General features: G+C 44.4%; 1 protein-coding gene across 7 annotated transcripts in view; it reads right to left on the bottom strand.

Annotated features, from left to right (window-relative positions):
• Positions 1–13,376, bottom strand: part of Runx2 (runt-related transcription factor 2) — a 287,714-nt gene that overhangs the window by 115,897 nt on the left and 158,441 nt on the right. For all 7 annotated transcript variants that reach the window (XM_005389822.2, XM_005389823.2, XM_013516855.1 and 4 more), the window contains one exon: positions 2,676–2,837. In XM_005389822.2, the coding sequence (XP_005389879.1) occupies positions 2,676–2,837 (162 nt within the window). The remainder of the gene's footprint in view (positions 1–2,675; positions 2,838–13,376) is intronic.

Here is a 13,376-nt window from a genome sequence, read left to right as displayed (position 1 = left end):
CTCACAAAGCCTACAAGGGGATGGGGGTGAAAGTTATATTTTCACTGTCATGTTTCAGGGAAACAGCCTGATTTGGGCACCAGTCATGCTGAAAACTAGAGGTGTAGGAATGGACTTAATCCAAAGGGTTTTATTTATTAAAATGTCTAAGAAGGATAAAAGCTCTCTCTATTATGTCTCACATGCAGGGAACTCTAAGTCACGGATCACATGATAGAACCTGTGCACTGTGGTATCTAGAACTTATGCCACAGGTCCTACTCCCAATGTCACCGTCCCCATGTCCATCAGGCACAGCCCATGGCCAAGAGCAAGGTCAGGTACAACAAAGCTCCCTGACAGTCCCTGCCTCACCATTTCTTCCTGTTTCTCTCCGTGCTGACAGGAGGGATTTTCTGTTCTCTTTGTGTTTATACAGAACCTCCCACCTTGGCCCCATGTCGCTTCATTACCAGCAACAGCTCACGGAGATGCTGGGCGAGGAGGTGAAAACTGGACCAGACTCAGTTTTAAACCAGTTTAAAGCAGGGACACTTTCCTACCTTTGGACGAAGATCATATGGCTGGAAAGTTAACCCGTTTTTGCTCCTACCTCTACTATGTGGAACAGGAAGAGCTATGGTATCGTTTCGTGGAAATGTTTTATTTTTTTTTTTTTTTTTTTTTGGGGGGGTTTTCTCCGGTACCAGGAACCGAACTCACGACCTTGCGCTTGCCAGGGAGGCGCTTTTGCCGCTGAGCTAAATCCCCAGCCCTCGTGGAAATGTTTTAAATAATTCCCAGTAAGTGGACTCAGAATAATCTGGCTGTTCTTCCTTAGCCATGTAAATGATACCTAATCACTATTCATTTAGGCGGCACCTTCCCAATGTTATTTTTAATGGTTTTCCCCAATATAAATTCCCCTCCGAAAGAAAAGTGCTATAGATAAGTGTCTCTAAAGCTACAATTGCTCCTTGGGTTGGGTTGGGCTTCTTTTCCTCTTCTAGGTTCTATTAGAGAAAAAAACTGTAAAGTCTGCTTCAGCCACAGAGGGTTGGCAGATGGAAGCTCAGAGGAGCCCTAAGCACAAGCACATTTGCACAAATCTCCTCTGTCAAAGTGTCACTGTGGGCCTTTATAAAATAAAACAGACTCATGGTATGAAACAGGGAAGGAGAGACCAGCACTAACCCAACATCATGGAGCACTGGGCCTCCGACCCCACGCCAGGCACCTTACTCCTCTGTCTTTCTCCTCCCTTCCTTCCTGTGTCTGACACCTGCCTCGAGGGGATGGGGACACCAGGCAAGAAAGGCGCTAACTAGAATCCTACACTCTGCACCATTCCCCAGTGAGTAGCATGCAGTTCACAAAAGTAATAAAGCACTCATCAACGCAAAGTAACACGGTTCCCCGAGAGCCTTGCGGTAGCCCTCCACCCCTCTTCCTTCCCTACTCACCCCTGTGGGCGTCCATCTGCCGCAGACAGTGCGAAGGCACTAGGACCACAGAGCCCTCGCCTGCTCTGTGCTCGAGAAACAAAGTTTTCCCTCCTCCCAAGTTGAAAGAAAGAAAGGAGTCTGAGCTAATCAGAGCCCTCAAGCCTGCTGCCCAGGCTTCATCAGTGGTTGCAACTCAGCGGAGAGAGCAGCGGCTTCGAGCTTGGTGGAGAACGAGAGAGGGAGAGAGACAGACAGAAACACAAAGAGAAAGAAAGAGAGAAAGAGAGGCATTAACCTGGCCAGGAGTCACACAGGCTTGAGGGGCCCGAGCTAGGAGAAGTGGACCTGGCACCCGGATTGCGGTGGGCCTATGCCTTTAGGGGCTGAGGCTATTTTCATGGAAGACAGTGTTGGGGTTTGTACTATGTCACAGTGAATGGGCAGACTGCACTCCTTATCTCTGGGACACATGTGCTTGGCTGAGGGCTTTTAACTTTCCCGTCTGTCCATCTGTCCATCTGTCTGTCTGCCTGCCTGTCTGTCTGAAGTCTTCACAGACACTCTCTGGCTGTCTGATGAATTCACCAGGACAGAGAAGAGATCAGCCAGGTCACTGAGTATAAGTAGTTCTTCCCCGGGAGCCACAGATATGGGGACAGCCTTGGAGAGGGTGGATCTGTGGGTACTGAGGCTGCCGCACTACAAGGGCAGCAGTGTGCTTGATGGAAAGGCTGCCTCGCGTCTCAGTTGGCTGCATATCACCTTTCCATACTCCTCCAGGCCTCTGCGCTAGCAGAGTCCCAAGTCCGCAGGTGCACCCTCTTAGGACTGGCTGGTTTTGCCTCCTGGGGTTTATAAGCCTCTAGGAGTGGAGGATTGTGCCAGCCCTCTGCAGTAGGGTTCACAGGTAGATGTTAGGAGCAGAAAGGAACAAGCAGAGGAAAGCCTGGCACGGACCCTCAGTAGAAGACCCCCACCTCGGGGATACAATCTGTCAGGACACTGGCTGGGTACTATTCATTATCATCTTAAGAGACGAGTGCCATCTCTACTGGGTTTCCAGTCTCTTAATTTACAATGTCCCAGGGTTTGATGACCCCGTAATTCAGAAGACCCAGGTGTCTATTTTCGTGCCCTTGCCCCACAAGCTCCTAACAGTGACACTGAGGGCATCGATGAGACAGGCTTGGCCCATCTCACTCTCCCAGCCCCTGCATAGGGGTGTGTTTCTAGTTCAAGCTTGGTCTTTACCTGAAATTCGCCTGGGCACGTCGGTGATGGCAGGAAGCCCAGTGCCCCGCGTGGAAGACAACGGGGTGGTGGAGTGAATGGACGGGGGCGTCATCTGGCTCAGGTACGAAGGGTAAGACTGGTCGTAGGACCACGGTGGGGACGACTGTGCCTGCCTGGGGTCTGGGAAAGAGAAGAGAAACATCTTTAGCATACCAGCCACTGCCGCCTTGGCAACATGCAATCCCCAAATTAAGAAGGGTAAAGCAGAAAAAGTGGGAACATGTAAGAAATGACTACGTCCTATCACCTCACCCGTTCATGCCCTCAAAAGGTTTTCTAGACTTTGAGTTACCAAGAAACAACAAAACAGATCACGCAGAAGGACAATTTGTCTCGCTTAGACACAAATATTTCTATTTGGAAAGTTTAATGGTCATTTAGAGAACAATGTGCTTTGGTTATTTTTGCAAAGTGGAACTATTTATTTTGTGTATGCTCTAAAATCCCTCCACTGAACATGTTTTCCTAATTTTTTAAAGTTAGAAATTAGTTTTTAAAAATTTAACTTGTGGAATTTAAACCACACATAAACTGTAATTTTTACTGTTGCGTATCCATTTTTCAGACTTGCATTTTGGTATTACGGTGCACAATTCCATGGTTTCAGCACAGGCTACCTTATTTTTCCTACTATGAGGGCTGGGGGTGGTCTGGGTGAGAATGGATGGGGCACAGAACATGAATAGACACAAGGGAACGGGCTGCACAGTTCTGCTAAAGTTAAGACAGGAAATTAGCTTCAAGAAAAAGACAAAAGTTAACTTCAAAGCTGACTACCACTAAAAATGTAAAAATCTTGCACAGTTCCAACGCTGAGCATATTAGTTTCTGATATTAAGAAAATGACCCAAAACAGGAGAATGGGGAAATGTTTTCAATGCTATTGGAATTTGTTTTTAAAATGCCACAAAGCTGGAAGGCAGCCTAATGTTATCTATAGTCCCTATAATAATAATAATAATGATAGTAATAATAACAAGCATAAAACTGTGAGGGTTAATTGCTGAGAATTAATCATGTCTTTGATGCATCTCCATGCAGTTTCTCAGAGGTAGAAACTCAAGGACAAGTAGATTTATTAAAAAGCCTTCAGTATACAAAAGAGGGTAATTTGCTGTATGTTTCCAACACAAAAAAGTATGCACTATTGCAAGCTGTTTTGTTCTTGAGGCCTATAACCAGATTTATAAGCAAATCTCCTCTGGACACATGTTTCTTACATTAATTTTTACACTTTTTAATGTTAATTTTAAAAAGTCTAATAGACCAGTCTGTTAATAGGACTGCTTGGTATACCAGAATATCTGTGGCCCTTGTGATATTCAGAATTAGGGTAAGAAATCATGCTGAGACTTCTATTTTTTGTGTGATCTTTCGGGAAGGTCAGCTTTTTTTTTTTTGAGACAAAGTCTTGCTGTGTAGTCCAGGCTGGCCTTGAACTCATGGCAATCCTCCTGCCTCAGCCTTCCAAGTGCTAGGATTACAGGCATGCACCACCACACCTAGCTTTCTTTGTGATTTTTGGCTTAGTCACTCAGCCATATTCAGCCTCACTTTCCTCATCTATAAGGGATGGTGGTTATAATACCTGAGTCACAGGGATGAGAAAATTATTACCAGAAAAATATCATAAGAAGTACACAGCAAGGGCCTGGGATATAGCTCAGAGGCACAGTGCCTGCCTGGCAAGTGTGAGGTCATGAGTTCAATTCCCAGTACCAAAAAAAAAAAAAAAAGAGTACACGGCAAGTATTAACTTTTATCTTTTTAAAAACAACCCCATGGTAACCCAGAGTTAGGGTTAAATATATCTGAACTAAAGTAACTACATTTAGAATAAGCTTATCGTTATCCCAGCACCCCTCACTCTTTAAAAATAAAAAGCCTAATTTTTAAAACCTATCAATGTAGTTGAACAATCAAGTAGAGTTTATCTCAAAAAATACAAATGAGCATATAATAAGACATGAGGTTTCCCTGAGATCACTCCTCTCTCAAAGCCTTTCAGTTTTTTCTATATAGTCCAAGGGGTTGAATTTCAGCTATTTCTTGTTTATTTGTTTAATTTGGAAACCATTTATTTGAAGACTGTCTAAATAGGACATACAGTACTTCCTTGGCTGGAAAAAATTAAATACAGCTGGATATCTATCTGATGTTTACTAACAGCAAGTGATATGGAGGAAAGCTTCATTGAAATCCATTTCAAGGAACATTCACTGGCGCTTGCCATTTGAATAAAAGCATAGCGCTATAAATTTAACATACACTTTTTCTCCAGAAACCCAAAGGATATTGGATTGTCAAAAGTAATGAACTTCTGTGCTCTACAATTCTCAGGGCTGAGATTATAGGGACTGGCAACGTGTCAGATGTGAATAGCTGGTCCTTGTTGTGGATCTGATATTGCCTTATGCCATGAATGCAGTTCTTTCTGCAGAGAGACAGTAAAGGACTTTCACGTGGAAAGGTTCCATTCCTTATGGGACAGGAAAGCGATTTCATAAAGACAAGGCCTGCTGTCAAGCGACGGTTTCTACAGATGTAAAGGACAAGAACCACATAGCTCAACGAGGTAGGCATGCAGGACTAGACCGGGCTTGAGTTCTAACGTCACCCAGTAACATCCTAGCAAGCAACTTAAGCTGTATGTCCATTCTCAAAGGGCGCATGTCAGGAGGAGGATAGAGCTCCCTACCTAAAAATGGAAAAAAAAAAAAAAATACAAGGAAATCTAAAGAAGAACTAGAATGATGAAAGGTTAAACATCACGAAAGAATGAGGGTGCCTAACTTGGATGCAAGGCAGCCTTCTAGTCCCCCTGTTCAAGTGGCAGCCTTTACAATGTACAGTGCAAACGCCCTACAGTCTTCCCAAGGAGAAAGTGAGCTGCAGCCTTAGCTCTGCTATTTATGAGCTGCATGGCCTCAGCCAGGTTAGCTAACCATGGATCTCCCTTTCCTCCTCCAGAAAGCAAGGCCGCATATTCTAAAGGGAACAGGTGCCAGAGGGTGTTCGTAGGCTGAATTACAGCTCCTGTATGCCCAGAAAGTCACCTACGCTCTTGGGGCCTCAATGACTCATCAGCAAAGTGGGAATCATGATACTGATTAGATTTTCATGAGTTTTTCATCAACTAAGCCATATCATAAGGGAAGCTGACACTCTCAGTACACGAGATGGGTAATAAATAAAAGCCTTATCTGCAAAATGAGTACAATAGTAACCACTGTTGTGTTTGTCTGGAAAATTAGCTAAGCTAATATACAAAAAGGCATTTTTATAACTATACGGTACTATTATTCAAACAGTCAGAATATGACTCTAAACTATCTAGGGCAGCTGAGTTTATCTGGAATTCTTAAAGTTTCCAAGATCAACTTTAGTATTATTAAGTATAAGGTCTTGCACAGAACAGGTATTCAATACACAGCTTCTGAATGAACCTCCAGGGTGGCCTGATGAGTAATGGAATATTAAAATGAGATCACAATTAGTCACTCTCTAATTTCCTCTCAGGCTATAGGGGAGTTTTATCAGTGAGGTTTTACATTTTACATAAACTTCCCGACTGCCATAATATACACTGGAACAGTCTATTAAAAATAGCTTTCCCTTTCATGGCGGCCTTTCCCGAAGCTATCCAGGATTAGAAAAAAAATGTCTTCTCACTATCCCTAAATGAGTGAAAACTTCTTTCTTTATGTTTTCTCTCTCAGAAGATGGGCTGCAGTCCAGCCAATCTTTTTCAAGGTCACTGTCTTAAGGTTCTATGATAATGACATACTCAGAGTTAGTAAAGAAAAATGAAACATATGAACTGCCATATAGGATTTACTAAATTTGGGATAAGTAATTTTAAAAGGGACTGATAGCCAGGGGAGTGGTGGGCATGGTAGTGCATACCTGTACTGTAATCCCAGCACTCTGGGAGGCTGAGACAGGAGGGTAGAAAGTTTGAGGCCAGCTGGGCAACTTAGCAAAATAAAAAGGGATCGGTGTGAATGGACTGGGTTCAACCCACAGTACTAAAAAAAAAAGTAATCTCAAAAAAAAAGAAGGGGTAGTAGACTCCAAACACCACAGCCTTCTCTACCACCCTGTGAATGGCCATAAATCCCAGCTCCACCATTTCTAGAAAAATCACATACCCCATCTAAGCTTCAAGTTTCCCCATCTGTAAAATGGGGAGAAAAAGAATGCCTCCTTTGTAAAATTGTTATGAAGCTGAAGTGAGACAATGTAATAAAGGTCTCAGCACACACAAAGAACCTGTAAGTATATGTGCAGCTAGGACCTCTACCTTCACCGAACCTCCATCCTGTACTTACTGCCAGCCCTGAACCTCTTCTTCCAGCAGAGGATGAGCTGTCAAGAGTATTCTGTAGTTTGCAGGCTCAGAATTTGGAGCCTATACCTGTGTTAGTCATGTCAAGATCCCTTATGATCTTTTAACTTTAATCACGTTCTCTCTCAGTCTTGGTTTCCTCCCAGAAGGAGAAATCCTCAACATATTAGTGCATTTTCAAATACTCTACACTCCGATCTTTTCAGTGTTTTAATAAGGGGAAAAATGGTTGTGAAATATCTTGACTTCCTAAACAAATGCTCACTCATTCAAGAAAACACAACCCTAGCATGAATGTACGATTACAGCCTATTTGCTTTCTTGTGGACAATTATTAATGCTTACAGCAGAGAAAAGTCACCTTAACCTGATCTCAGGAAGGATTTCTGAACTCAACTTCCTGAAGAAACCTGAGACTTCTGAGATTCATGCTCAGCTTGGATGAGTCAGAGCAGGTGACAGATGTTGTTTTTTGACATCGCCAATCAATCCTAAAGATGCTAACAGGGGAAATACATGGCCTAGCACTGAATCAAGTCTCCTAATTAACCATGAGCAAACAGGCAACTTCCTCGTCTCCACCCTAGGTCCCCAGAGCAAGTATGATCCATTCCTCCACCTTCCCCACCCAGAAATACAAACTGGTTCACCCTTTTGGATCTGCGGAAAGCGGGCGAGGGCCCACATACGACCTCTCCAGCAGAAGCAAGAATACCCTTGACTTCCACGACTCAGGGGACACAGCTGTCAGTCATGGTCTTGAGGTGAGTTACATCCTGGCTGACCTGTGACCTGTAACCACCTAAAAGCATCCACAAGATTTCAGAAAGAAACACTGCTGCTAGAAACTCAGAAGCAAGGAAAACTGTTGTTGCACGTTAAGGATTTCCCTAGTGTCTTAAAAACTGTAACTCATTCTTTTTACTTGCCAAGCTCCAGACAGTAGCAATATTATTTTTATTACTACATGATAGAAATGCAAAGTACTGACATATGTTTCACATAGATATGACAGCTTAAAAACAGAACCTTTGGTGCTGTGTTTTTTACCAGCCACACACTCTTTAGTGCTCTGGAAATGGGAAATACTATCACACAAGTGCATTTAAATGACTCTGCCTCTATTGTTCCAAAAACCTTCTCCTGCCACCTAAACTACAGGGTGCTTAAGGGGAAGCGGAAATCAAATTTGACCCACAATATAAACTAGAGAGAGAATCAGGCCTGTCCTATGCACTGGGCCTGGTGTGCTTACAGGAAGGGTGTGATTGATCAGAAGCGCCGAATGGGACAGCAGAGCGCCCCCCCAGCGCTCCTGAGACTCTGAAGATGAAACACATCTTCACATCAAATCTGCAACCTCAGACTTCAGAAGAAATCCCCACCCTCTCCATGAGCCCAGACCAGCTATTAAGAGATCGGGTTAAAGACTCTCTGTCTCAGGTGAAAAGAGAACTCATCTTTTGGCATAACAAATCCCTCCAGCATTTGTTCCAACTGAGGCCAAGTCTGTCACAAACATAAGGGAGGAAGGAGAAAGGCAGATGGCTAGGGAAAAGGGTATCCTAGGAAAATGAATAAGCAGGCTCCGGGCAAACACGTAGAATTCCTGTGTGTGCTTGTTTTTGCAGTACTAGGGATTGAACCCCAGGCCTCTGCACTAAGCTACATCCCCAGCGCTTTTTTAAATTGCCCAGGTTGGGCTCAAATTTGCGATTCTCCTGTCTCAGCTTCCCAGCGTTCTGAATTACAGGCATGCACCACCACACCCAGCCAGAATTCCTTTCTCAATGAGTATCTTTGAGTAGGGGGAAGCAGAGCATGCAGACAGCTTTATAAAAGCCTGGTAAAGAGGGTGTGTGGAAACTTAGAAGTTGCTGTCAGCAAGCCTCCCTTGGTAAACACTCTGGTCAAACATGTGTGGGTGTGTGGAAGGGTCTGCTTTCCTGAGAGGCACTCACAGTGAGGCACACCATGGGCCGGAGGTAAACTTCATGCAGAGATGGGAGGAAACAAGTCAACAGGCTGAGCCTAGACTGGCACACAAAAGGCTCCTTCCTGCTGGTGCCAGTGACATGATGACAGCCCAAGGTCTCTACTAAAGCTCAGTGCATCTGTGGTCAGCAGGACACAGTGAGAGAGTCCCATGCTCCCACCTCTTGTCCTCCACTGGCTTCTCCCTGATCAGGACTCACACCACGCTGTGTGAATGTCAGATATCTCTTGAGAAAACTGGAGTATTTACATGAAATACACATAGAGTCTGCTAGTTGACCACTATGCCTCCTGATTGCTACCACAGTGGGCCACACGTGGAACCTCAGCTGGCCCAGGACCCCTCCACGGAAAGCCTGCAAGAGGAAGGAAATGAGACAGAATCTGAAATATGACTGGCACATGGTTCTAGCCAGGAGGAGTGGCCTTCAGTTCAAGTTACAGCATTAAAATGGTAGTAGAGAACTCAGGTTCAAGTCAGGCTGGTGTGATACCTCCAGGAGGTGAGATACGGCAGCTGGAACATGACAGAAAGTCCCCAGGCATGGTGACACCTTTGTCAGAGGACCACAGCACTAGAACTGTCTCCCAGTCATTCATTCATGCATTCAATTAAAAAATACTTATTGAGGGTCCACCCTGGCACTGTGCTAGTCATTGGAGGTACTAAATGGTGAATAAAGATAGACTAAAATGACTTGGTGGTGCATTCCTGTAACCTTAGCATTCTGGGCAGCTGAAGTAGGAGGATCATGAATTTGAGCCCAACCTAGGCATCTTACAATTTAGTAAGACCCTGTATCAAAACAAAACTTAAGAAAAGGGCTGAGAATGTAACTCAGTGTAAAGACCCTGGGTTAGTTCCATCCCCATTACCACAAAAAAAAATAAATAAATAAATAAAAAGCTATGTCTAATCCCTGCTCTCAGGGAGTTTACAGTTGGGTAGGAGAAACTGGCATCAATCAGATCATCACACAACTGTGTTGAGTGCTAAAGGAGGCATCCTTGGTACCATAAAAATGTATGGGGGGACCCCAAGTCCACCTGAGCACTGGGGAAGGCTTTTCTTCAGTAGTGGTCACTAAGGCATGAATGCCAAGCAGAAGTCCAGAGGTGCCTAGGTAGGGTTAGGAAGGCTTTAGGCAAAACAAACAGTCTGTATCCAGTTTCTGGGAAGGAACCTATATTGTGTTTCTTGAGAACTTGAAAGAAATCCAATATGTGAAAGGAACAAAAGCCCAGGACAGTGTGAGAGGAGGAGACAGAGTGGCAAGGAGGGGTCGGTATGCAGGACCTGTTGGTAGGGTGGAGATTCTGGTCTTCAGCCTAATTGCACTGGAAGGTCACCTGATGGGGTGACACAATCAGATTTCTAAAGTTCCCTTCTGGCAGCATCATAACAAAAATTGAGCGGGAGTCCAGTCGGGAACCAGACACACAGGAGGGGTAGGCAGGGAAAACAGCAGCTAGAAGGGACACGAGGGTGGGGCCGCCCAAGGCATGCTCAGACATCCCGGGAGAAGCAGACCCAGGGTACGGGCGGCCTCTGTGCATCTGGCAATAGGTGGCTTCTGAGATGCTTCTCAGCTGGATCAGGGTCAGCTGTAGAAGGGCGAGATGCTCCAGGGTAACAGGCCTTGGGCATTTTGGTTGGCTCCACCTTGTACACTGTGACTCCAGGTAAAAGAACTGGAATCTACTTTTAACAATCTCCACAGCGGATGCAGGTCTATGCCAAAATTTGCGAACAATAGGCATAATTTTCACTCATGACAGTTAGGAAAATTTCCCAACCCTATTTTGATTTAATCTTTGCTATCAAGGGGAATGATCTTCAAATAGAAAGAAGAGAACACATGCGTAAGAGGAAATTAAGGCTCAGGAGAGGTGAAGAGATAAGGAAGAAGAGTTTGCTGCTTTATTTGAGCTCAACTTTCTGCTCCAAGATGAGTTATGTTCCACAGTCCTGCAAGAATTTATGGTGACAGGCAAGCAAGGAGCTTCAGTGTGACAGAGCAAGGTCTAAAAGGTTCTTTCTTACATAAGAGAAACATGCGTCTCCCTAGAACTCCACTCGCTACTAATCTTAGTTTTTCTCTCTGAGGTCATTATTCCCCATGAGAGTTGTTAAATTATTTGATGATAATGTCTTTAAAGTTCACTACACAAAATACAATAGGTTTTATATTCTCTTACCTGTTTACCTTATTCTCAAAATACTGCTACTGGTAAATTTCAGTGTGTGTGTGTGTGTGTGTGTGTGTGTGTGCGCGCGCGCGCGCCACTGCTAGGTTATTTAAGTTGTAACTCATGAAAAATACTGAAGTCACTTCCAAAAGTCTGTGTACAAAGAGCTTTCCATATTTGATCTCCATGGTGACTCAGGAAGCAGAAAGGGTTCCCTAAAATCTTGCTACCAAGGGTCGCCACAACAACCAAGTCAAAGACATCTCACCCTCTGCTGTACCTGAACCTCAGCAAGACTATACCTCATCCCTAATGTGACTTGTGGACAGTTTAGAGGCCCACAGATTAGACAGAGGTGTACAGTGACATCAGTGGTAGGATCTACCCAACATCTTCACCAAAGTCGTGAAAGATGAGAAGCAACCATTCGTAGTATCAAAATAAGCCAAAGTTGTGATGAGTAATCAACACTGGATAAAGAATCGGAACAATAAAATAATCCTACAGGATGGGAAGAGGCAACTGAGTATGGGACAGGATCACAGAAGTCAACAAAGCGTTCAGATGGGCTGGCAGAGTATCAGCGGACTCCTCTGCCCGGCAGGCTGTACAGAAAGAGCTAGGAGGATTGTGTTCCCAAAAGGTGGCATCAGACTCAAGAATCGGAGATGACACAGCAAGATGGGCCCTCTATCTACGAGGAAGCCGATGAAGGAACAGCCACAAGCTCCTGTCTACCCCCGATCTTTCCAAACAACGCTCCCAGTCCCCATCTGAACTGAAATCCAATTTGCCCATCTTCTTCCCGCCAGCCCTGCCATCTGGCTGCTGCTCCTGCTCTAATTGTACTAGGAGGCTCATCTCTTCCAGGAAAGTTCCTCCATCTCTCTACCACCTGCGGGACACACTCCACACTACCACCATCCTTGTCTTCCTAACCAGTACTGAGTCCTAGGAGATGAGACGACGCCCTTCCCACCCAGGATCCATCACACCATCACCCACCACTGTGGACGCACAGAACTGCTGCCTAAAACCACGTTGTGTTTCCCCTTCCAGCCACACTGAGTTCTAATTTCAGCTCTGTGCATTTCAAAAACCCCCTAGTGCTTCAGTTTCCTTATTTATTAAATTGGCTCACAACAGTGGCTCTTCTGTTAAATCTGTCTTTCAAATGCTACTCAAATAAACTTTTTAAACCATTAAAAAACAAGTCTTTATCACAGTAAACAAAACCCTAAAAATAATCCGATGGTCATAGCTGGAAGTAATGCCACACAATTCTATTCGCAGAATACTTTTGCATGTATTAAAACAGGGGAAAAAAAGAATAAAACACCTCTTTAGTTGGAAAATATCTAAATATGCCATTGTTGCTATTAATCTTAGACAGGCAAAGGACAGCAACTCTGTGTACAGCCTGAGGTGCCTACCAGTGATTAAAGCTGAAGACACACACCCTAGAGCACCCTACGATGCCAAACTTGAGTTGGACTTGTCCCTCTCCTCAACCAGCCCTGCAGGTGGGTGTTTCCTGCCAAGGCAGTCTCTCCAGCCTCTGCCCATGTCCTCACCAAGGGTAAGAAGGGATAAGATCCAGGCATAGTGATGCACACCTGTAATCCCAGCACTCAGGAGGCTGAGTCAGGAGGATCACTGCAAGCTCAAGGTCAGCCTGAGCTACAAAGTGAGTTCAGGGCCAGCCTGAACTACATAGTGAAACCCTGGCTCAAAAAGGGGGGCAGGGTGAGAAAGGTCCCTAGAAAACCAGTAAGGAGAAAGGTATACACACATGTATGAATAAACATGCACTTATGATACACACATGTACATACATTTAGCTCATGAATGTCAAAGCAAGTGTAAAACCAAAGAGAAAGATGATGCTTTAGACCAGAAAAGAGAATGAAAGCAAAACTTCTCGCAGCAGAAGCCTAAAGGCAGGCTAGAAATCAAACAGTGTTGAGGACAAGGACAGCGTGCGGTATTATATAGGAAACAGACAATTCTTATCACAACTAGGTATCAACTACACATTTTCTATTCTAGGTAGGAGAAAATAACAAAGGCAAGTTTTGGGAACAAAATCAACTTTTCTCAGAACATTGCTCCTTTCTACATTTCTA

This window comes from Chinchilla lanigera, unplaced genomic scaffold (genome assembly GCF_000276665.1).
Source record: "Chinchilla lanigera isolate Chin_1 unplaced genomic scaffold, ChiLan1.0 scaffold00036, whole genome shotgun sequence".
NCBI lineage: Eukaryota > Metazoa > Chordata > Mammalia > Rodentia > Chinchillidae > Chinchilla > Chinchilla lanigera.
Note: the sequence above shows the minus strand (reverse complement) of the source record. Positions and strands in the feature narration are given on the sequence as shown.